The 26,341-nt window shown below is 33.6% G+C and overlaps 1 protein-coding gene across 1 annotated transcript; it reads left to right on the top strand.

The window, feature by feature from the left end:
* The first annotated feature begins 21,679 nt into the window (after positions 1-21,679).
* On the top strand, positions 21,680-22,716 carry LOC122306636. Its single transcript, XM_043119076.1, has one exon. It carries the CDS (start codon positions 21,815-21,817, stop codon positions 22,424-22,426), a length of 612 nt encoding a protein of 203 aa, XP_042975010.1. The 5' UTR covers positions 21,680-21,814; the 3' UTR covers positions 22,427-22,716.
* The last annotated feature ends 3,625 nt before the right edge of the window (positions 22,717-26,341 follow it).

Raw genomic sequence — 26,341 nt, 5'->3', positions numbered from 1 at the left:
AGCGGAGTCGGGACGGAGTCAGTGAGAAATCCTCAAAAAACAAACCCAAACGACGGATTCGGCAATCGGCGCAGGGGGAGGGGAGGGAATCAAAACCAAAAAACGAAAATACAAATCAAAACCAAAACCAAATCCATAACAGAAAAGAGAAATCAAAGAGTGAGAGAGAGTGATTCGGCGCAGGGAGAGGGGAGGGAATCGGGGGGGGAAGAGGGAGGGGGGGGGGGGGGGGCGGGGAAACCTAATAATAAGGTTTTGAGATGAGAGGTGAGAGAGATCGGGATGAGAGGTGAGAGGTGAGAGAGGCAGAGAATCGGGGAGGGGAGGGAATCGGGGGGGAGAGAGAATCTGAGATGAGAGGTGAGAGAGGCAGAGAGGGATTCGCTGCATTCGCATTCGGCGCAGGGGGACTCGAAGGGATCGGGGGGGAAGAAGAGAAAGGGGGGGGCAAAAAGACCTAATAGCAAACACTGAAACGGCGCCGTTTGGGGCTATTTTCACCCCAAACGGCGCCGTTTCAGTGACAGAAATCTGAAAAAAAATAAAGGGTTGCGTGAAACGGCGCCGTTTCACGCAACCCAGTTTCCAATAACGGCGCCGTTTAAGACTTTCTACTTCTAAATTCTACTTCTAAACAATAAAAATAAATTAATAAATAATAAGTGAGTAAAAATATATTTTAAGTTAGTAAAAATAAAATTAAGTAACAATTTAATGTGTATTATTTAATTAACTCACTAAAAAAATCACTAGTTAATTATTACTTTATTAATTATTACTAACTTAGAGAGTTATATATTAGAAATTTGACAAATTTTTTTTATTGTTGTTATATCCAAGGGAATATATTTAATAATTATGTAATTATATTGTGATATTAATTTAATATATATTAACTAATAGTATACTATTATATATTATATAAATATAGTTAATTAGTAAGTTAATATATAACTATATATATTATAGTATATAAGTATAACTATATATATTATATAAGTATAGTTAATTAGTAAGTTAATATATAACTATATATATTATAGTATATAAGTATAACTATATATATTATATAAATATAGTTAATTAGTAAGTTAATATATAACTATATATATTATATTATATAAGTACTCCTCCAATATCTTATATAAATATAGTTAATTAGTAAGTTAATATATAACTATATATATTATAGTATATAAGTACTCCTCCAATATATTATATAAGTATAGTTAATTACTAAGCTAATATATAACTATATATATTATATTATATAAGTATAACTATATATATTATATAAGTATAGTTAATTAGTAAGTTAATATATAACTATATATATATTATATTATATAAGTATAACTATATATATTATATAAGTATAGTTAATTACTATAGATAGTATAGTAACTATATACTATACAAGCCCTTAATATATATAGTATATATATAACTATATATTATATATTGACTTATAGTAAACTAGTAATGTAAAATATAAAATAAGCTATAGTAACTTATATAGTAACTTATAGTAAATTAGTAATGTAAATTAACTATATAAGGTATAGTAACTTATATAGTAACTTATAGTAAATTAGTAATGTAAATTAACTATATAAGGTATGGTAACTTATATAATAACTATATTAACTTATAGTAACTTATAGTAAATTAGTAATGTAAATTAACTATATAAGGTATAGTAATTAGTAACTTATAGTGTAACTAATAACTATATTAACTTATAGTAACTTACTAACTTATAGTAAATTAGTAATGTAAATTAACTTATAGTAACTATATTAACTTATATTATTCATTATAATGTTTATAGATTATTATTTATTAGATGTTAATATATTGATAACAAATATTTTTATAAAATATGCACAATATCGGAGTCGGAGTAGAAGTCGGAATCGGAGTCGGATTGGAAGTCGGAGTCGGAGTCGGATTGTAAGTCGGAGTCGGAGTCGGATCGGATCGGAGTCGGGACACCTCTACCTCCGACTCCGACTTCCAGGGGAAAAAAACTCCGACTCCGACTCCGACTTGTCGGAGTCGGAGCGGAGTCGGAGCGGAGCCGGAGCGGAGTCGGAGTCGGAGTCGGATTTTCGGATTTCTGCTCAGCCCTAATTGGTCAAAGGAAAAACATATTATGCTCTCTCGATATGCCACTTCAATTTTTTATTTTATTTTAATAATTTTTTATTTAATAATTAAAAAATATTATGAAACTAAAAGATAAATGATATTGTAAGAAAAAAAGAATATTGCAAGAGAAATAATTGTTATTCAATGCAAAAACTTGATCATATACAAGTGAATGATACCCATATATATAAGAGTACAAAAGAGTAATTATAACTTAAGTCTTAATTGATGTTAAAGATAGGTCTTAATTAATGGTTAAAGATTAGTCTTAATTGATAGTTAAATAGTCATACATATAAGTTTATAACACTCCCCCTTTAGATGACCATACATAAAGAATATGTCTCGTTAAAATTTTGCCAAGGAAAAACCCAGTGAGAAAAAATCAATGGTAAAGGAAAAAGAGTACAATATTTATGTATATGTCAAGTGCTTTAAGATTGTCTCATTAAAACCTTACAAATGAAAATTTAGTAAGATAAAATCTTAGCAAATGAAAAAGAGTACAATCAACACAAGTCTTCAAGACATTATTCTCCCTGAAAAGTGTATGATAATAGGTCTTCAAGTCTCCGCATTCCAATGTTCTGCATAATCTTCTTAAATGTTGCAGTTGGTAATGCTTTAGTGAATAAATCTGACAGATTATCACTTGACCGTGAATCTACTTGACATTAATTTCACATTTCTCCTCATGAATTGCGATGATCTTTCTGTGTGGATCTGAAAGATAACCTGCATCTGCATATCCAACTAATTGTGGACTTGATCAATGTTAATAAAATAATCACATATCAATCGTACCTCGGAGGTAACAAATGACATGTTTAATACCATTTCAATGTCTTCGAATTGGTGCGGAACTATATCTTGCAAGTAAATTAAATGAAAATGCAATATCAGACCGAGTGTAATTTGCAAGATACATCGGAACTTCAATTGCACTAAGATAAGGTACTTCGGGACCAAGAATTTCTTCATCGTCTTCACAAGGACGAAATTGATCTTTCTGCTCATCAAATGATCGAACAACCATTGGAGTACTCAGGGAATGAGCTTTGTCCATATAAAAGTGTTTCAAGACTTTATAGTAAAAGGTCCTTGCGTTGATGCATCTCAATATTGTGTACCAACTCTTTAAATGATGCAGTTGGTAATGTTTTGGTAAATAAATTCACCATATTGATTCAAGATCGTTTTAACATTAAATTCACTACTCTTCTGGAGTTATGCTTTTCTGGAGTTCTTGTAAATAACATAGTTAGTGCAGAAGTCATCAAAATTAAGTCGCTAACCTCCATATTCAACAAAAGCGGTGGCCACATTTTTAGACCAGACAAGCACCGCAAGATTTTAGAGCTTTTCTATAGCTGTCAAGCGCCGCAGGGCTATGATGTTATATCTCTTGTCTCTTGTAGAGAGATATTTCATGAAAGACGCTGTGAAGCAATAGAAATGTTTTGTCCTTCATTTTACTCACCTGAGGATGTTGCTCTTATGATAGGAGCAGAGATTCATTTTTCTGGAATGAGTTATTCTAATGTCGTTTCAGAATCAAGATTTCTTAGTACTCAATATTTTGCCTCTGTTACAATTATGTCTCGGAGGTTATTAGCTAAAGTGAATAAGGTCAACCAATTCAATAATCAAATATCTTAATTGCGTTAGAAGCTCTTTGCGAAGAGTCATAAGAACAAGAAATTGAAGGAGGAGAATAAGGTGCTAAAACAACATGCCCGTGATCTTCAGGATCAGCAGCAACGGATATTTGAAGAAGTCTAAATACTTAGAGAATAAGAACAAGTTGCATTTAATCTCGCCGTGGATATATGAAAAAGTCCAACTTCAAATAAAGTAGGGGTAAGCTACTTTTAATTTCATGGCCTAGTAAATAACTGTAGGATATTTGTGTTTAGCGTATCCTCTATCAATATATATAATTTTCTCTATAAAAAAAATATTCAGCTCATCTTTATTCACATCACATTTTCTTCACTTTTCTATAATTAGTCTGCATTCTTACTCTACAATTTCTTTCTGCATTCTTACTCTGTAATGGCCTAGCAATCTTCTTGTGACCAATATATGAGGTATTCTACATCTCGTTCACCAGTTGTTTCTACTTCTACCATAGATGCTATAATGCAATACAATAATGATTTGACTAATAAGTCAGATGATGATGCTATTTACGAGCTTGTGAGTCTTGGTGCCCGATACTTATCAACCATTGTCACATTTTCTCAGCAACTACAATCCAAAACTTGTGAGGTTGACAAACTCAACGAGAAAATTTCTATCCTTCAGCGACTTCTTCTGGAGTCTAACATGAAGATATGAGCAATAAAGTAAGAGAATAGGAATTTAAAATCCTTACTTGACTCTTCTTTTCGATTGCCTACTCCTTTAGACAGGGATGCCATGCAAATTTTTGAGGAACAAAATCGTTTAAAGAATGAGACGAAAAGCTTTAAATTTCTGTAATTTTGTTTCGAAATAATAAAATAATATTTTACAAATATTTATATTGTGTTTCTATCTTCTAGTAGATGTTCTGTATGCTCCATTTTATTTCTCCTTTAATAATGCAGATTTATTACAAAACCGTAATATGAATCTGAAATACTAATTTCATTTAAGAGATGGTATTTCAGAAGTAATAATTTTATTCATTTTCCCCTCGAAGCCGAAAGGGTTTCTGATTTATATTTCAAATATGTGCAGTTTTCATGAGCTATTCTGGAGTCTCAATGACATTTAAATCATCTATATAAACTACAATAAAGCTAATCTAGATACTGAAAATATATGGAAAATAGCTTATTCCACCTGCGTTTGGATTGTTTTAGATCATATAAGTATTTTTGAAACTTGATAGAATAAGTACTTCAGGACTATATGCTTTATGCATTTCATATCTAGTAATCCATATAAATATGCAGTTAATCATGCATACCCAAACTTTCGGTAACTATCAAGCTAGTAAAAACCTCAATATAATTTCATTTTTAATAATAAAAGCATATTAATATTATTTCTGCGAGAAACCGACTCGTGACTTATTTATCACATTTTCCTTTCCTTTATACAAATACCTACTGATTTTCAACAAGCATCACATTTTAGGTGTTTGGACTACAAGTCCATATGTATTACGTTTTACTAATTATATCAATTCTGTAGGAATTGTTTCTTTCTCTTTTGACCAATATTTTTATGTCGGTATTCTTCAACGATTCTTGGCTCACTTTTTTCATTACTTCTGGTAATGTCAAGTGCCATCTTATATGAAAATACGTTGTCGACAATGGTTTTAATTATATCCAGAATTTCTCTAATAATCATGAAATATATCGAGATCTCGTTATTTTCAGGTACCTGTCCCTCTTCAAGGAAAGACATTTCATGAAAAACCTCTTCAAGAGGTACTCTTCAGGAGAATTATACTCTTCAAGAGTTTTTATTATGAGAGAATTTTGTTCAGAAAGTTTGGATGGATCTTATTGCTTGTTTTGTAGGTACAACCTCTTCTGGAGCACAAATTTATTTTCTTTGTGCTTTTCTCTCTTGGGATGCTTTATTTTTTATATCAATATGTCTCAAACGCTTTTAGACATGTCCTATATTCATTATACTACTAAATTTCTTAATTGTCCTACAAGGACTTCAATCCTCGTTGAGATTTTAGCAGCTAGAATATGAGACCTTTTTATCTTATTGAATCCATAAATTAATTATCATCTGAACTTTCAGTTCACCTATGATAATCAAGATAACGTTGAATTATTTTATTTTATTTGCTCAAGCAATTTTTCTTTCCACTCATGGTGAGAAGACTTTATAATAAAAGAATCTTCTAGTTCTTTTATAGACGTCCATATGAAAATTATTCTACTTATCGTAATTGATTTTGGATGATCAAGTTAATCATGAAAAACATAAATATTTTGAATCATATCACTTTTTATGCATCATAATATTTGATTTAATAGTTGTATAATATCATCTCAAAGAGAAAGCTGGTAGTTTTTCCAATACGAGCTTCTAGCCTGAAATCATAGAAGTACTATAAAGATATTCATTACCACGTCCAAGCTCTTGGTTTCTTTGAAAAAATGCATCATTCTCTTCTAAGAATGATATAAATCAATATCATTCACTTCAGAGAATGATGTGGAACTAGTAGGACGTGACTAATGATTTCTTAACAAAAACTCATTATTTTGCTCAGCTACTAGAAGACAAGATATAAATTTAGAATATCTTGTAAACTTTCGCACTCGATATTGCTACTTCAGAAACACATTTGAGGCATTCATTTTAAACAGATATTCTTTAGTGACTTTTCTCTACACAATTTCAATTATGCAATTTCAGGTACATTAATCATAACGAGCTTTTGGGAGGATCCCGATCTTTTGGTACACGTGTCACTCCTTTAAATTATCTCATAGAATCAATAGATCTTTTATTATGAGATACTCAATAAAATTATTGGTTTAGGGTGATCCTTCAGGGATGCTCCATTTCTATTCGAAGATGAATCTTATCATCAATAATTCATAACAAGTATAAAAAAAAAAATAGAACTTGTATATAAACTACGTGAATAAAAATTGATCACAGATATAACGTCTGAAATGTAAATTATGAAAATTTTAATTCACTATAGATATAACTGAGATATAAACTATGTGAATAAACGTATAATTTTATCAAGTAATAATAAGGAATATAATATTTAATATTCACTTTGGGGATTGCAAATAATATATTGAAAAACTTACTTGAAATAGAAGACCACTAGCTTCAGAATCAGCAAAATTTCGTGCTGATAACGTGTTATGAAACTAAAGGAGAAATGATATTGCAAGAGAAAAAGTTGTTATTCAATGTAAAAACTTGATCATATACAAATGAATGATATCCATCTATATAGGAGTACAAAGAAATGTGTATAGCTTAAGTCTTAATAAATGGCTTAATGATTTTAATTAATGGCTAAAGATTGGTCTTAATTAATGACTAAATGGTCATACAAATAAGTTTATAACAAAAAATTGATTCCTAGTATATTAGTGTGATTCTACGCTACCCCAAATCTATGAATTTGCACTGACATGGCCTTGCATTATTTTTAAAAAAGTTTTGCTACACATAAATTCAAACACCACATATTACATATTTTTTTATTATTTTATTTTTTAAAATTTTTTTGAGTTTATTCTTTTCAAATTAATTGAATTCTTCTATTTATTATTCATACCATATATTTAATATAAGAAAAAAATTAAAAAAATATAATGTGTGAGCTTATAGTTAAAATGAGTGAAACAATTGAATAAAAATATTATAAAGTTAAAATATTGTTAGAATATAATTTTTGTTTATAGATTTGAAAAGACTGAATTGTTTTTTATTTTTTATTTGAAAGTTTGAAAAAGTTATAATGATTAGTTTGAAAGTATTTTTGTTTGAGATAATATGAGAATTTTGGGACTTTTTCCAAACAAACCCTTAAATACTTCTAAATAGTAAGGGTGGGTGGTGGGGCCCCGCCCCCCGTCTGCCCTCCCTCCACAGTCGAGCCCCTATTTGGGTGAGGCGGGGGCCCATCCATCAGATGTGGGCATCCACCCGCATCTAGGAGCTCAACAGGGAAGTGGATGGTCTGGGCCCAGGCTTGCCCTCATAATCCTCCATCCATCCACTTTTTTTTTTTTTTTTTGAAAGTGAAATTCCATTCATTCATGAAATTGGACAGTTACAACTTTTAACTTGCAAAATACAAGTTAAAATCTAACATTTTCTCGCTCTTCAGTCCACAAATTTCTTTGTGACTGACAGGGTCTTATCCAAAGCCTCCAGACTAACCGTCTGAGAGACAGATCTCTAGACTAACTGTCTGAGAGACTAAACTCTATCTTAGACTACTACCGTCTAAGACAGTCCACATTATATATACACATTATAAGACAGTCCACTCTGTCTAAACTCCATCATCCACTTTATATATACATATATATATATATATATATATATATATATATATATATATAACAAAACGACATCTTTTTGGGTATCCCCAATACGGCATGGTTTTATTAAGGGATAATGTCCCTTTGTCTTGAACCAATTATTTTAAATTTCGTACCGTACCAGTTGATACGGCCAAAATATTTCGTTTCCATGGCTTAGCTGGTACAAAGAAGACCATTGTTTCATACTGATCTGAATTTCGGCCATTTTAGTCCATACCGGCCTATATTACGGCCCGTACTAATCGATATTTCGACCTTTACTTTTTCTTTTTTTTTTCATTTCTTCAAGTTGCAAGATCATTTTTTGACCCTCAATTTAGATTAGGCTATTTATAATTTATATATATATGTATTTATATATAATTTATTCATATATGGACTATTATTTTGAAATATAATTTATTTATATATTGACTATTCTGAAACAGTACACAAAACAGTACCGGTACCGAAATATTTCGTTCTAGTGCCTTGACCGTTACGGCCTCCGGTACAGTATTCAAAACTTTGCTTGAACCACCCTCTGCCTCTCTCACTCTCTCAAACTCCTTTATCTCTGTCTCTCACTCTACTTTCAAGTCTCAGCCTCTCTCTCTCTCTCTCTCTCTCTCTCTCTCTCTCTCTCTCTCTCTCTCTCTCTCTCTCTCTCTCTCTCATCGACTCCATTCGTAGCTCACGTCGTAACCGAGCACCGAACCTCCTCTCTCTCCATCTCTATAAGTATTCTAAAATCCCAGTCTCACTCCATTCGCAGCTCACATCGTAACCGAGCACCGAACCTCCTCTCTCTCCATCTCTGTAAGTATTCTAAAATCCCAATCTCGATTTTTTTTTTTTTTACAATAAATTAGACTATAGAGGATGGGATCATTCATTAGATTTAGAGGATGAGATTGTGTTTTGTTTACTGTGGAGAATTGAATTGTGTGTAATATGTATATTGAATGATTTAAATAATTGATTGGAATTCATTAGGGTTTTAAACCAAAATCCTAATTTATGTTAGTGTTTCTAATTGAAAACCTAAATTAGATTGGGGGCTTATATTGAGACCCCTAACCTAATTTTATTAGAGATTTTAATGTGGGGTTTCAAAGCTAAAACCCCAATCTATTTTTAGGTTTCAGTTTAATTTCAAAGTTCCAATTTTTAAACCCCAAATTGTGGGAGATCGCCCCTGCAGCCGAATTCCAAGGGCCAAAGCCTCCCCCCTCCCATGCAGGGGGTAGGGGGTGGGATAGGGCCTACCAAACAAGGTAACATGGTTTTGGGACCTAATTATACTATGAAATGTGTTTACGTGTATATATGTGTAAGTATTTATCAAGATTTTGTATATATATGTGGGGTGTGGCTTGGGTCCTGTTACAAAAATAACAGGAAATCTCATGTTAAGTAAACCAAGGTCGTGTAGAGGTTGCCAAATCAATGTCATGTATATATCTTCTTTTTTGGCGCAAGAATGCGAAAGGTTTGGGTACATTGGCCACTAAACTTATATATATATATATATTTACTATTTTTCTTTTACACTGGCGGAACTCAGTTGCAACACTTTGGTTTGAAGTGTACTCATAAAAATCATTTTTCCTTTCTAGTAAACTACTTGCTTGCATGGAGAAGCACAGAGAAGAATGAGCAACAAAAACTTGGAATATTGGTAAATGTAAATATCCTTTGTTATGCACTTTTCACTCTTTTATTGGTAAATGTAAATCTACTCATCTCTCTCAATTCAAAGTCTTTTCCATTTATTTGTTTTCCTTATATTTGAGTTGATCTCCTAAGGATTCTTCCATTTTTACTCTGCATATCATTTCCTTAAATCCAATTTGGTCTTCCAATCTCTACGACTAAGCCATTGTTTGGTTTTCTTGTCGCTATATTTTTGTAGCTTGTGTTTGCCAATATGTCATTCTAACATGTAGACTGAGTTTTTGTTGTTTTCAGTCGTTTTTAAATTTTCTTTTTGACAAGTACTTGTCACCTTCAAGGACTTGATATGAATCTAAAAGTTTAGGTGCTTATTGTAATTTTTTAGAGACCATAATATACATGGAAGAGATAATCAAGAATAATGATCAAACTTTGGTTATAGATCATACACCAAACCTTGGACTTGAGTTTGATTCTGAACAAGAGGCATACGACTTCTATAATGAGTATGGAAGGAACTATGGATTTAGTATTCGAAAAGAGTGGTATAATAAAAGAAAGGTAGATGGCTTGGTGAATTAAAGTACTTCCAGAAAAATACATCCTTAAGAGATGGACAAAAGAAGCAAAAAATGGGAGTGTGCAAGACTTCAATGGACATGATATCATAACAGACACTAATTTGAAAGTCACAACTCGATATAAGTCTTTGCGCTCCTTGTATGCAAGCTTATTAGTTGGGCGGTTGAATGTGAAGAAGCATACATGTTAACATTGGGAAATTATAATGAGTTGAGCAGAAAGATTGAAGATATATTCAGGAAAAAAATATATCTGATATTTGCCAAATTGAAGATTCTCAACAACATTCATTAGAGAACATTACAACCATAAGTGTTAAGGGTCTTAAGAAAAAGTAGGGTTTTAAAGAAAGATGTCGATACAAAAGTTGCATTGAGATGGTTAAAAAGAAGAAAAAAATTTAGTGGCCACTGTCGCTCACAAGAAAATCAATGTACTCTTTATGCTAAAAGAAAGAAAAGAAGTAGCAACGACCAATATCAATAAGAAAATAAAGATTTACAAGTACAAATCTTGATACTCTACTTTAAAATTTATATATGTCCATTATAATATAAATTAATCTTAATTTAGTGATTGTCAAACATGAAATTTGGTAAGTTAGTGGAGTTGATAGTTCCAATCCATTGTTTCCATGTCATCCATATGAGGTATTGATCCTTGCACTTTTCTTTTTCTATTTTCATTTAAGGTGATTTAACGAGTAAATGAGATTTATATTGTTGCTGATAATGAGTAAATGAAATAGGATTTTTATATACCTGGTTCTGCAAATGCTAATGACTCTTACAATATTTACCATTCATCACTATATCAGGTACTCTTCAGAAAACCAAAGTTTATTTTATTTTGTTATTATTGAGTAATTTTTTATGTTAACCAAGCTAACAATATTATCTTCATCTTCGTTGAATAATTACAATTTTCTGAAATTTAATTTGGAATATTACAAGATACTAAAAGTAAACCATGTCTTCACGTAAGTACAAATATTTAAGACACGAGTATCTGGGACTACTTCCAAGATTAAGTTATGTTTCACCATATCATTTCTTTCTAGAAATACGGCTACAACTCAAGTATGTGCAGTTAGACAACATTTAGTTATGCTTTGTCCAAGGATACAATGGAGCAATTTTGAGGCCAATTTTTTTTTATATTAGAGAAAATATCGAGTATTGGTGCATTGATGCACAAGTTTTACTTATGTATTGTTTATGAACTGAATTCTTGAAAGTCAAACTTGATAAATATAACTATTAATTACACATTTGAGAGTAACATATCATCTATCAACATTATATTACAAACTAGAATAGGATACCCCACTTCACATTCTAAGAGTACTTTTTTACAAACACTTGTCCTACAATTTCAACTTGATTGACAACAACAACAAACTATTTCATCATGAAAATACTATTTCATAAAGAATTTTCTTAAATTCTTCCATCTTATTGGGAACCTATAGTTGCACTACTTCCTTTTGTTCTGATTGTTATTGTTGTCTCTTTTGATTTTACAACTAGGATTGCCTATTGATGTCCTTTATTGGAAGTATCAAACATGTTGTCTTCACCAACAACTGCACTCTCCTTAACATAAATAATGTAGTTTCATATTTGCCAATCCACGATTTTGCAGTTAGTTCTTGCCAATGTTACAATTGAGTTTTGGTAGCTAGCATATAGCAAAGAAATGAGATAGATATTCAGTCATAGCGGCCAACACATAGAAAAAATAAGGAAATATATACACGACATTAGTTTGGCCAGCATAACTCCACACGACGTCATTTACTTAACAGGAGATTTTCTACTATAAAAATAACAGGACCCAAGCCGCACCCATATATGTGTATGTATCGATATGAGATTTTCTACCATTTTTACTTGTATAATATATGTGTATCATTGATTTGTTGATAATTAAGAGATAATAAATGACGGTAAATAATATTTTTTGGTAAACTTACCAAACAACCATACTTATTTTAGGTATTGAGGGTAATGTGAGTGGAGCCGATAAAATAACTAATTTGGCTTAAAATTGGACTTCATTGGATTAACATCATCTAATTTTTTAGCTGCAGTAAAATAGACAGAATCAACAAATTTAGCTTGCACTGTAGCAAGGTCATTTTTTTTTTTTTTATGATTGTTTCATCCTACCAAAACCAACTTTCTTCTATATCTCCGTTGTAATTTCTTTCACATGAATTTTACCTTTCCCTTTTCTTTCCCACGTTGTTTGGTTTCCTTGCATTTATCACTTGCAAAATCTCTTGTCATGATGCGAGCAACGGTATTAACAACCGGATGTTATATTGGCAAACAACTAAAGGAGTGGAGCAACTGGATTACTATGGTGAAATGGTGTTATAACACCATTGATGATTCTTCTATTGTGGTCTCTCCATTTGAAGCTCTTTGTGGCTATTCCCCTCCCAAATTGCTTACATACATTCATGGAACTGCAACTAATGTAGCAGTGAATCAACACTTGAAGTCTCGAGAGCAACTCTTGTCTATTTTACAAGAAAATTTGCAGAAGGCCCAACATAGGATAAAACTGTTTGCTGACAGAAAGGGGGCTGAATGATCTTTTGAAGTGGGTGATTGAGTATTCTTGAGGTTTCAGCCTTACAGATAAAATACAGTGGTAATGAGGCATAGGTTGAAATTATCCCCAAGGTACCATGGTCATTTCCAAATTGTTGCAAGAATTGGAACAGTGGCATATAGATTAAATTTATCTTCTAATTCTAAAATCCACCAAAATTTTCAATTGTCCTGTTCAAAGAAAAAATTGGGAGAACAAATCAGCTCACTACAACAAATAGTGGTTTTGGGAAATTTTTTGCTGTGAATCCAATTTGGTTGCAAATAATTACTGGTTGCTATCAAATTCATGTGGTCAAAAAAAGCCAGTCGCAAATAATTACTGGTTGCTACCAAATTCATGTGTCCTAGTGTGCCTTCTTTGCCTACATTAGCACCATTGGATCATAAGGGTAGTATTCAACCTGAACACGAGACTATTCTTAAGAAGAGTTGGGAACTATGCATCTACTGAAGTTTTGATTAAATGGTTGGAGGACTAGTGGAAAACAGTTCATGGGAGTCTTTATGGAAATTGCACAACATCTACCCACACCTTGTTGGCAAAGTTCTTTATGGGGGATAGTGTAGGAGATTTTGGTATTGCATAGGCTGGAACTAAAATGAAACCAGTTCATTAACTCATCTAAGTCATGAACATGGACTAATTTTAGTGGCTTGAGTACTAAGTTGGTAAAAACGATAGCTTGATAGAATTTTAGTTATTACCATTAGATTCTACAAAAATCATTTACTTAGAATGAACAGAAAAGTGCGCTTTATAAGATTATGATAATTAAATTAAAAAAATATGATTGTTAATTAAAAAATAAAACATGACCAGTAGATATGTAATGCTACATACAGTTGGCTAATAAAATGATTGTATTTGGCTAATCTCATTAGCTGAATATGATAATTATATATACAGTTATAGAATGCGCAAGTGCTATGCAGTCATTTTGAAAAGAGTAGAGTTTATTATTAAAAAAGTAATTTTTTTATATGAATTTTGTATTTATTCATTTTTTTTTAAAGTGATTGTATCGCACTTTTGCACTCATAATTTTAACTATCATTCCTCTTAGTTTAACGATCGAGTGATATTGGCAAGACAACTTCTCTGTATTTCTGACCATTCCAATATTGTTTCTGAGTAAAAGTTTGAAACTACTTCAATTATCTTAATTTAATGATATTAATATATATCCTTAAAGCCTTCTTCGGATGTGTCACTGTATATACAAGTAAACTATCGTTTTAGAAGTTATCCAAAAATCTTAAAAAGGGATATTTGTGGGGACCGATAAGTAAAATATCAAATCAGTTTTTAACTGGAGTAATCTCGTAATACAGACACGTAATACTGTATAGCATTTCTAATTATTTTTTTTAATACAATCTATAATTTGATTCGAAATTAACTGATTATGATGGAAGAGTCTGACCAATTTAGTTAAATAAATTGGGTTATGGTTAAATTATATACAATATGAACACAATTGACACAATTAAACATAAAGAAATAATATTTATAGTCGTTGAATGTATAAATACTGTGTAATTTTTTAAAAAAAAATTGAGTAAATATGAGACCTAAATGAAAAGAATTAATTTTTTAATAGTAAATCTCGCTCTTTTTTAAAATAATTACATAGCATTTGTGCACTTTATGATTGTATATAGTATTACTCTTAAACCCAACACTCGAGATTCAAAACTAGCAATTTTTGTTACATTCGCAAACCCGACACAAACTTAACATGAGATTAGTGGATTAAGATTTAGGGATCTTAATTACTTATTTAACTAAATAGATTATAACGTCACGTACGCAAACTCAAGTACTTAACATGACTACATGATGAATCCGACGTGAAAACAAAAATTATCAATCCATTTCAATCTAAGCTAGCTTTAAGAAAATGACGTTTCACTTGCATGTGATGGAAAGTTCAGACTGATGCATGATTGTCTTTCAAGTTGTGGGTATAGATTTTCATGCATATGGGGTCGATCCGGCCGGTAGCAACATACGACCCGTCGTTGTTGCAACTTTCGTATTAGGCTCATTCCAGCTAACTGAACAATTGCTTTAATTTAACTCAATGATCATGAGATCGAGAGGACGATGATTGGTAGCTTACGAACCTATATATTCCTCCACACCTACAGCCAACACCATATATATCAATCATTACATCGGCTATAAAATGGAAATAAACAGCAAATAAATATTTATATTATTATTTTAGGACTCATTTTAAAAATCGTAAAATCTTCTTAATTTCAAATTTACATATTTTTTATGATTTAAATTTTACATAATTATATATATATATATATATATCATTACTCATTAATTAATACAAAGGATACATGATGGTGAAATGATTTTCAGAAACACATTATAACTAATTATTTTTTATAAGGATCATTTGCTTAATAATTATTATTTTTTTGCCAGCAATATTAAAAGTGTGCCTAACACGTTTCCTTATGTGTATTTTATTGACTATTATTGTACAGCACATTAGCTGAAAACACCATGAACCTAAAATGTTTTCAGACATTGGGTTTTGTTTTGTTGATGCATTGACACGCCACCTTGTGAGCTGCCACCCACATGGCTCACGTACGTAAAGGCAGATAACCAATTACTATATGCTATGTACGTACTTTGTCATTTTTGTTTTGTAGTATTTTACAAAATCAAAAGCAGATTAGTGGGAAAAATTAATATTGTAGAATCTTGGCCGGATGCATGATGAGTTTAGGTGGTGGCTGCCACCTCTGATCCCCAAATAATTATCATCAAACCTCCTTACAACATTAATTCTCTTGATAAATAATTGGCGCCGATCCCATACAAAATCCAAGGCATGCACAATCTCTAAAGGTTCGAAGAGGTGTGATCTTGTCTTGTAAAAGCCAAGATATATAATGATATAGATAAGAGATCGATGCCATTCCTCATGATTTGGGATCACAGAATATTAATAAAGAAAATGCTATATTTACCGTTGGTTCTACCGCTAGAGTCTACCGCTGTATTTTTATTTTATTTTATTATTATTATTATTATTATTTTTTATTTACTGATTAAGTAAGTATTTTTTAATAATATTATAAATTTTTTATAAAAAAAACATTTAAATGTATTAAACAACGGAAGCTCCTAACAGTGGGAGTAGCACCGCCCTATTAATAATATATGATCATGAAAGTCGATAGGAGGTGCATTTGATCCAGTAAGACGGCAAGGCGAAAGAAATTTTAGTACTGCATATACATTTAGGCCTCGTTTGGATGTCAAGCTGAGTTACGATGAGTTTATTCTTTATAAATAGTAGTGAGTTGAGATTGTGAAGTGAGTTTTGTAAGATTTACTTAAAATGAGTTTAAATATGTTTAAATGTTAAGATGAATTTAGATGTATTTATAAAAAGTTGAAAAATGTTGTAGGGCCTACATATAAAAAGGTATTAAGTTGAAAAAGGTTGTGGATTTCACGTATAAAAAAGTTTTGAGTTGAGATCATGAGTTTATAATTAATGATTTGAGAGTCGAGCGTTTAGATTTTGACACAAGATGAAATTTGATTAAAAGCATAAAAATGATTTCTGAAAATGTCCCATGCATGAATAATGTTTAGCGCGGGGAAGACTTCAATGCTTATATTAGCTATAGGTTCTTTGGACAAAATCTCTCCTTTTGTTATTGACTAACTTACATGGGAGAAGATCAAAGCAATTGACATTTCAAACCATGCGAACAAATTTCTTACATATTTTCTAAGATCATACCAACTAGGCTTGCAACCCGATCAGCACAAAGCGGGTTTGAGACTGACCCGACCTGAATACCCTCGCCCAAGGAGCCAGATAGAATCAACCCGACACAAATAAAACAAAATCGGGTCGAATCGTATGACCCGACCTTTGTCAAAAAACAACAAAAGCTTTGCAGAGTCTCCTCGTTTGCAGAAGCCATTTTCAAACAAAAACCATTACAAGAGCTCTTCATTTGTTTCACCATCACTGCATGATCCAGAGAAAAAGCACACATCTCAGATGTTTAGAAAAGACCCAAGGAAAAAAAAAATGGAAAGAGAAGCTTTGCAGTGGTCTCCTCATCTCCTCGTTCCAATTTCAGCCTTGTGACAGGTTGGTGAAGCCCATCGATGTCGCCAGCCCCTCTATGTCATCAACCCCTAACCGCCGCATCTCAAGGTGAGGTTCTTCTCCTCGACGCCATGCTAACTCTTTTCCGATGTCTCTCTCTGTTCTCTCGCTCTCATCACTCTCTCTCTCTCTCTCTCCCTTTGTTACTTGGCCATGGAGATTGACGGCAATTTCATCGCGCCACCCAAGTCAACCATGGATTTTTGTCACCGATTTGACCGCCTGGAACGGTAGTCACGTGCCTCGTCTTCCCCACGGTGACCTCTGCTGCCTTGGTTAAGTTTCTGCCGCTTCCCCAAACTACTCAACGCGATCTGATTTTGTTGAAAGCCCTATAACTTCTTATTCGACTCAGAGAAAAAGAATGATAGTGTAGAATTATATTTCACTGAATCACTATAATGAACTTTAAGTCGGTGTTGTCCGATATTGGTCAGATTTGAGGTTTGTCAAAATCGACATTTCCTCTACCCGACTTTAGCCGGTTCAACCCAGTCGGGTTGTGCAGCCCAACGGATATTTTGCACGGGCCTAATACCAACATATATTAAATGGATAATAACTTTAACCATTTAATATCAAGTTACATGTGAAAATGACTTCCATTGTTGGGAGGAAAAATTACACCACGGAGGTGATGAAGCGCCAGTTGATCGTCACCCTATCATGTTTCCCAATAAAAGGGTGGATAGAGAGGTTGAGGCGAGATGAAGGCAAGGGGTGAGGGAGGCCACCAAGCGAGAATGATGAGACGATTTCCATGATTAGTGATGGCTCTACCAGAAGAATAAAGATTAATAAGAATGAAGATTGAGGTTGTATGAGAGATATGATTAGATATGATGTGACAAGTATAATAAATGTGAAATGGTCTGCAACATGTTGTAATTATCTACTTGATATGAACATTGTCAAAATCTAGCATATATCCAACATTAAATGCATATAACAAAGTAATTCACATTAAATGTTCTATAAGTTGGGTTAGAGAAAAGGAAATTTTCCACTCTAGACACAATCAACCTACTAGAGATACATCCCTGGTAATACATAACACTCTTTATGCACTTTTTAGGAAATGTACACTCGTTGCGTTATCAACTTAAGGTTGATTACTTGATGTTATTATTTTCCTCGTACACATACTTTAAATTAAACTAATATTTTTATTGAAAAATGTTTTATTTTTCTGATTTAGCAGTCAATAAAATCAAGTAAATGATATTAATTTATATAAATTGATAGAATCATGAATTACGATCGATCTAACATATTAAAATGAAGAAAAATTCTAAACATAAGCCCATACACCACACACCATCTATTTTTTTAAATTTTTTTATTTTTTTATTTTGTCAAATGTTTAGTATATGAATAATAATTAGAAAAATTAAATTAATTTAAAAATAATAAATCTAAAAAAAATTAAAAAAAATAAAAAAAATAAAAAATATATAATATATAGTGTATGGAATTTATGAATAGCAATGTTTTAAAATGAATTGGGTGAGAAAGGTAAAACGAAGAGTCTATTTAACTAACTATTCGATTGAAAAAATAAAAAATAAAAAAACTAACTATTCGTTGTGGTCACGCAAACTCTGAATTTGCCGTGAGTGGCACACTGATACGTGGAACCTAAACAGCCTCTGTCACGACAGAGTATAGCATACGTGGAAGTCTTCCAAGAAACTGTGAAACAATGGATTAGATGGAAAAAAAAGGTTGAAAATTGGTCGCTGTCAGTGTCCCCGTCCCCGCGATAACGTTGGATCAGAATCGAACCCAAAACTAACTCCTCTTGCTCATTAACTAACCCAACCGCTCCTCTGGTTTAGTTAAAACTTCCTAAGCGGTTGTGACCCTGCAACAACACCGAATAATTTTGATATTTTTGCAATCATGTCCCTATTCTTTGGCATTTTTAATTTGTTTTCACTTGTCTATCGACATGATATAAACTGACGTGACTGTTTTGATTTTTGTTTTTCCTTCCTTATTTTCAGATCACGCTCTTGCATTATGTAGATACTTTGTATTTGAATAACTCTATTCTTTGGCCAAGTCTCCAGCATCACACACTAATTGAGCTAGCTTTTTTCTTTCAAAAAAAAAAAAAAATTGAGCTAACTTTTTCTTTTTATTATTTTTTTTAAAACGATTAGTTTAGAAGACTACTCTCCAATTTTTCCACCTTCTTTCCCATATCTTCCATTTGAATTAAGGGTATAACCGGTCCGATTCAATCTGATTTTGGATAAAATTTAGGACCGAACCGGTAGGCATCGGTTTTATATTTTTCAAAACCGATTACGCACTGATTATTCTCCTAAACCAGTACTCCGGTTTTACCGGTTTCCGATCCGGTTCGGTCCGATTTTTCAGTTTTAATAAAATACATATTTATCATAAAAAATCTGTTTATGAAAAAAAAAAAAATTGCTATATCAAAAACTTCTACTATGTAAAAAAATTATGCTATTAGTATAGCTTTAGTATAGCTTTATATAAATTATATGCTAATATATATAATTTATATTTATCTACTAATGTCTTATGTACTTATCAGAAAAAATATAAAGAGTTTTAAGTGTATTAGGCTATTAAAATTTAATAATAATATTTGAGTGATTTTCTTTCTTTTCTGGTTCTTACTTCTTATGAAATTATGATAAAATGTTATTAATAAATAAAAATATTTATAATATTATATATTTAAAGCATATGATCAATTAAATTTTCATGTTTAAGATTAAATTTTTATTTTATAAATTATAATAACATTATCTTATATATAATTATAATTTATATTATTATATATTATATATAAAAATTATATATAATATAAAATATATAATATATAACGTTAAATAAATAAATAAAAATATATTAAATAGTACCGGTCCTGTCCGGGCCGGTTCAGTCTAAAAATGACCGGAATCGAAACTGGACTGGTTCCAACCGGTTTTCCATTTTATGAAACCAGTTTCGGACTAGACCGGTCCAAAACCGGCACAACTGGTCTGGTCCGAGCCAGTTTTCCAGTTTACAGGTTACCATAAATTCAAAAGCAAGACCGAAAGAGAAATGCATCATCTTTTAGGCAGCTTATTATAATCCTTGGACTCCGTCTACTCAACAATATCTGAACCGAATGTTTGCATCAATCAACAATCGACTATTACCAAGTGAAAAACAAAAAAAAAAACATTTCTACGCTTGACGGGAGAAGGCAATTTGGCTGGGTTAGTGAGGGAGTGTTTTTCAGATCTCTTGATATATGTCTTAAGCAGTGTCGAGAGGGTCGTCACAATCGGCAGAGGGATGGAGGGAGGGATTTTGTGGGAGATTTTTCAGTCTCCTACCTGGTTTTTTGAGGGGTGTCGATGGGAAAAAACGATTCAGTTTTGGAAGGGGGAGAGGGATTCGTCAGGAAGGGAGAAGAGAAGAGAGGGGTTAGACCATTTTCAAGAAACTGAATTTGCCAGCTCAATTGGTGTGTAGTGTTGGAGACTAAATTGGCCAATGAGTAGAATTACTCTTTATATTTTGGGGTGATTTTGTTCGAAATCCCATTGGTCTAGATACAATGTAACAAAACTTAAATTGATTTATTTTATTTTTTGGCACATTGATTTACATTTCAAACAAAAATTGTTTAAATAATCTATTATAAATTAGGGAACCCTTTTTTAAAGATACTAGTAATAAGTGAATTTCATAATTTATTTAATTTTTAAAATTATTTAAGATTATTTGAAGTATACTTTTTTCGGTAAATAAATCTTGACATTTGATATTTTTGACGGAAGAGATTTTTTAAATAGTAATGATACCCTTACTACTCCATTACTACTTTTTTACTATCCAACCTTCTATTGCTTTATTTTTTTTTCCTTTTGTTTTGTCTTCTGCGCTTCTTCTCTGTCTTATGTCATAAGTTTTATGTTTGACTATCAAATATTCAAATATCTTAGCTTTAAGAATATACCTATTAGTCCCTCCACCCCTATGAGACTCAAATGTATATGTCAGTTTTGTTTTCATTTTAAAATTCATAACTACAATCTTATATACTAACATTTTCACACCTCTCCTTTCCACTCTATCGTGAATCAAGTGGAGCCTCCTCTCCCTCACAAAAGAGCAACGGGAGAGTTGAAGAAAATAAAATAAAATCACATAAATTTGAGTAGTAAATAGATAATAATAAGATAGTAAAAGTGTCATTGTCCTTTTTTTAAAGACAAATGTGTTGCTAAAAAGTTAAAAATTCCCTAGATTTTATAATCATACAAAGAGAGGCATAATTTTTAATTCTGGTAAATAGAGGGAGCAAAAGAAAGTACCATGCAGAATAAGGAATTACAAAGGAATTAAGGAATTAAGGAGGCATAACCATAAAATACAAATACAAGAATATTACAAATTTAGAGGGATATCATCGCAAAAAACACGAATTAAATATCCTGAATGACAATATCGGAAAAATTCGATTGTTTTCCAACACTCCCCAACTTCAAAACCCTATAAATACATAGCTCGATTTAAGCCGGGTTTGCCAAATTACACAGCTAAACACGTACGCACTGCAACAAAAATGGCGGCATCTTCTAGAAGATCATCAACAGGACCAGGTGCTCGATACCTCTCACCTTCCGGAGGACTCCGTGGTTCTCACTCTCGGTCACACTATTCTTCTTCCTCGTACTTCGCCTCTTCCTCCAGCTCGAATTTCTCCTCCAGATCCACCACCTTCTTCACCCGCTCCACTTCCCCGACCCGCGTCAACATGTGCGGAACCTCTCCACCTGTCCCCTCCGTACGATTCTCCTTGGACCGCTCTATCTCCCCTAGCCGTTCCATTTCCGTCTCGCCGAGCGGTAGCGGTGGCGGCAGCAACCAGATCGTGAAGCGGCAGGGTCAGAAGCGGACCTGTATGTGCTCGCCGACAACCCACCCGGGTTCGTTCAGGTGCAGCTTACACAAGGGATACGGCTCGCAGTCGGCGGCGACGTACTCGCCGAACAGGCTGAACGCGCGGCGATCGGCTATGACGAACTCACTAGTGAGGATCGGCGGAGTTGAAGGTGATCTGATGAAGCGAGCCTTATCGGCATTGATTCGTCCCTCTTCGCACCAGCAGCGTAGGCGCGCCGACTTCCGGCCAAGGCCGAGCCGGCTTTCCGTCATGTCAAAAGCCGAGGAGTGATTAGTGTACGCTGTCCGGTAAACTCTCTGTTTGAGTATTCCCGACGGCGACGGAGGCGTCGGAGTCGTTGGATTTCAAATTCTCGGATATATCAGTTAACGGCGAACGGCTCGCGATCTGATCTGCTCGGAGAAGCCGGCGATTCAGAAGGGACATGGATTTATAATTTTTTTGTGTAATCCAGCGGCCGAAACTCGATATAGGGAGTATGACACATACACCTATCTCATCTGTATAGATATATAAATAATTAATATATTAGTGAATGCAAATCAATCGTTTCGACAAAATAAAATGCTTAAAATCGAAATTAAAATTCTCTCAAATTTAGAGAACTATGAACCGACGGATACGGATTCATTGCATTGCGTTCTCGTCGCATCTGGATTTTAGAGAATATATATATATATTTTTTTTCTTGCCATTTCATATTTTGACGTTTTTAATCGTGTCTGTCCGAATATTTATCTGTTCAATTTTTGATTTCTTGGAGATAGATTTCTTATATTTTTTTTTGGTAATTATGTTTTTTATTTAAAAATTTGTGAGTTCGGATCTAACTGTGTTGTTTTGTGTTTGCAGGATTTTATTTATGGGGATGAAAGTGGTAATAAGCAAGTGGGGAAGATAATTGATGATTCAGAGAATAATCATAAGGAAAATGAAAAATGAGATAATGAGACAGCTGGAGACCCCTAATTGGGGTTGGAGCACCTGGACCATCTAATTATGAGAATTAATAATAAGAATTTGAAAAAGAGAGACATCTGGACAACTTCTTGGAGCGGAAGGTTGGATTAATTACCTACTTAATTAAATTTGATTTTAATTTATCTAATAATTATAATTTTTTTTTAAATTTTTATATAAAATATAATAAATAATTTAAAATTTAAAATTTTAAAATAATAATATTATTAAAAAATAATATTTTATTTAATTTTTATTTTTTTCTTAATTTATCTTGTATTAACTTACTGTACAAATTAGGCCTATGCAGAAAAGTCTAGGACCCGGTCTGACTGTGCGATCTGATCCCACCTGATCCGAAAAAGCGGGCTAAAGCGACTTGCGGGTCGAACTTGTTGAAACCGATTACAATCTTAAACCCTAGCTGCCAACCTGCCATCCCTACCCATTTCTCTCTATCATAATCCACTTGTGTTGTTTCTTCATTTTCAAAACCTGGGTCTCGAGCTCAAATGCCTCTCAGTCTCTAGTACGTGTTTCTTTATTTTTTTTTTCTATCGCTTTTTGTATGTGTTTGGTTTTTGGATGATGGCCTTACAAAACTTTCATATCATCTCATCTTAATCATTATAATTTTTTCAAATCTTCATACAAAATAAAATCTCAATACAATTTTTTCAAATTCCAATACAATTTTTTCAAATTTCAATATAAAAATAATATATTCTAATAATATTTTATTTAACTCATCTTATCTCACCTCATCTCATTTCATCTCATTTTTAAAAACAAACTAGGCAAGAAACAAGGTCTCAAGCTCAAATCCCTCCCCATGCTCTTTCACCATGTGATTAACAAAATTTACAAACTCAGTGGGTCAAATATGTCATTGGCTGAGTAGTGAGTCAAATATGTTACTTCTTTGATTCCAATCACGACGCCTCCCTCGCCTTGGCCATCTCTAATTGGGCTTGCTCCATTTTCAATAATGATTCGGAGAAGATGAAGCTCGTTGCCAAACTGGCGACTCGCAGTGACTCACCAGTTGATTTGTAGCTTCTGAGTCATCAAAGCTTGGGGCTCTACACAATTCTTCGTCGTCGTCGAGGGTAAGGGTGTTCGGCGTGGACCGGATAAGAATCGGGCTCAACTAGTTTGATCCGCCACTGCAGTTTTGCCTCCTTGTACTTCCAAGCTTACGTTGGGTCAGTCCAAACCGGCTTGTTCTGTTCTGGACCTCTGGTGCCAGGTCAGGTCAAGTCCGATCGTGCTCAAGTAGGGGTGGGCAGCGGGGCCCTGGAACCCGCTGCCCCGCCCCGTTCGCCCCGCCCCCGCATAGGGCGGGGCGGGGCGCCCCGCACTGTTAGGGCCGGGGCGGGGGCCCCCGGCCCGTATCCCAACCCCCAGCGGAGGCGGGGGACGGAAACGGACCCCCCGGTCCGTTTTTCCCCCGCCCCACACCTATATATATAATATAAATATATAATATATTATATATTATATATATATAAGTTTATAACCGGATATATAAGAGAAACGGCGCCATTTTGTGGTGGACAAAACGGCGCCGTTTCAATTAGTGGGTTTTATGCCGTTTCAACAAATACCCTAACCCATAACCCAACCCCTCCTGATCCCCTGATTCCCCTCCCCTCCCCTCCCCTCCCGTCCCCTCCCCTCCCGAGTCCCTTCACCCCCTTCGGCCTAATCCCTTCGGTGTTCCCTCCTCCCACCGGCAACTAGTCCGGCCGCCGCACGTATTCCATCATCCCTCTCTCTCGCACGACGCATGAGGCCGGACGCACGCCGCACGTCGCACGGTAACATTTCTCCTCCCCTTTTGATTTTCTCTGTTTGGTTATTATTTATTATTTTTTATTTAGTTTTGATCGGAGATTGGAGGTAGGATGGAGTTGAATCGGAGATGGAGGATGGGATTGTTTGGATTGTGTGCTGTGGATTCTTCGGATTGTGTGATTGTTTGGATTCAATGGATTGTTTTTTTTTTGTAAATTTCATTGTGATTCGGACCCCTAAATTGATTTAGGGGTTTCATGATTGAAACCCCTAAATCAATTTAGGGGTTAGGGTTTCGGATTGGGGTTCCAATCCGAAACCCTAATTTTGATTTAGGGGTTTCAACCTAAATCAATTTAGGGTTTCGGATTGGGGTTCCAATCCCCAATCCGAAACCCTAATTATTTATACTAATATATATATATATATATATATTTGTTAATCATATACATATATATATATATATATTTATATACATATATAAATTATTTATATACATATATATAAATTTATGGAGTTGTGAAACTTGTTTGAGATAGTAATCATCATGGACGCACGGTATGATTTATTAGGGTTTTAGGCATCTTTCCTTTCTTGGCTAGGGTTTTTGCTCTTGAAAGTATGAAATTAAGTTTTTGGTAAATTTGCACTTTTTGATCTTTTTTATTTTTCATATTTTTTAAACATCTTTCAAGATTTTAAAAAATTAAAAAATATACCAATATACTAATATTTGTGATGACCCGCTTTTGAGTGTATTTTCGTTGAAATAATTGTTTTTATTTTAATTAATATATTAGTTTATTATTTTAATTTATTTGCGTTTTAAAAATTGGTTTTTGATTTAATTTAATTTATTTGATGTTGTGTTTTATTTCTTTAAGTTGTTTTGTGGTTTTAATCTTTTTCGGCGGTTTGTTTCGTTTTCCCGGAGTGAGGATTGGACCTCATCTCTTTTCACATCTTTTTCCTTTTTTCTCTTTTTCCTTTTTCTTTTTCCCTTCTTTTCTTTTTCCTTTCTTTTTCTTTTTCTTCTTTTTCTTTTTTTTTTCTTTCTTTCTTTCTCTCTCCCCGATCTGGACCCCCCCGGTGCTCTCTCTCTCTCTCTCTCTCTCTCTCTCTCTCTCTCTCTCTCTCTCTCTCTCTCTCTCTCTCTCCCTCACGCCGGCGTCACCTTCTCCAGCCCCTACCGCCGCCGTCCGGCCACCGTTCGGCCTCCCACCGGTCTCATTCTCTTCCTCTCCCTCCGGTGCACCACCCCTCTAAAACCCACCCCCAACCGGCCGGCCGTTTGGCCGGAAAAGCTCCAAGAAGGGCGCACAGATTTTGCTCCGATCCGCCGCCGTCGCTCCACCTCCGGCCACCATTTCTTCACCACGTCATCACCGACTCCTTGCTGTCCTAACCCACCCATTTCCGGCCTCCAAC

Source organism: Carya illinoinensis, chromosome 4, assembly GCF_018687715.1.
Source record: "Carya illinoinensis cultivar Pawnee chromosome 4, C.illinoinensisPawnee_v1, whole genome shotgun sequence".
NCBI classification, from domain to species: domain Eukaryota; kingdom Viridiplantae; phylum Streptophyta; class Magnoliopsida; order Fagales; family Juglandaceae; genus Carya; species Carya illinoinensis.
Note: the sequence above shows the minus strand (reverse complement) of the source record. Positions and strands in the feature narration are given on the sequence as shown.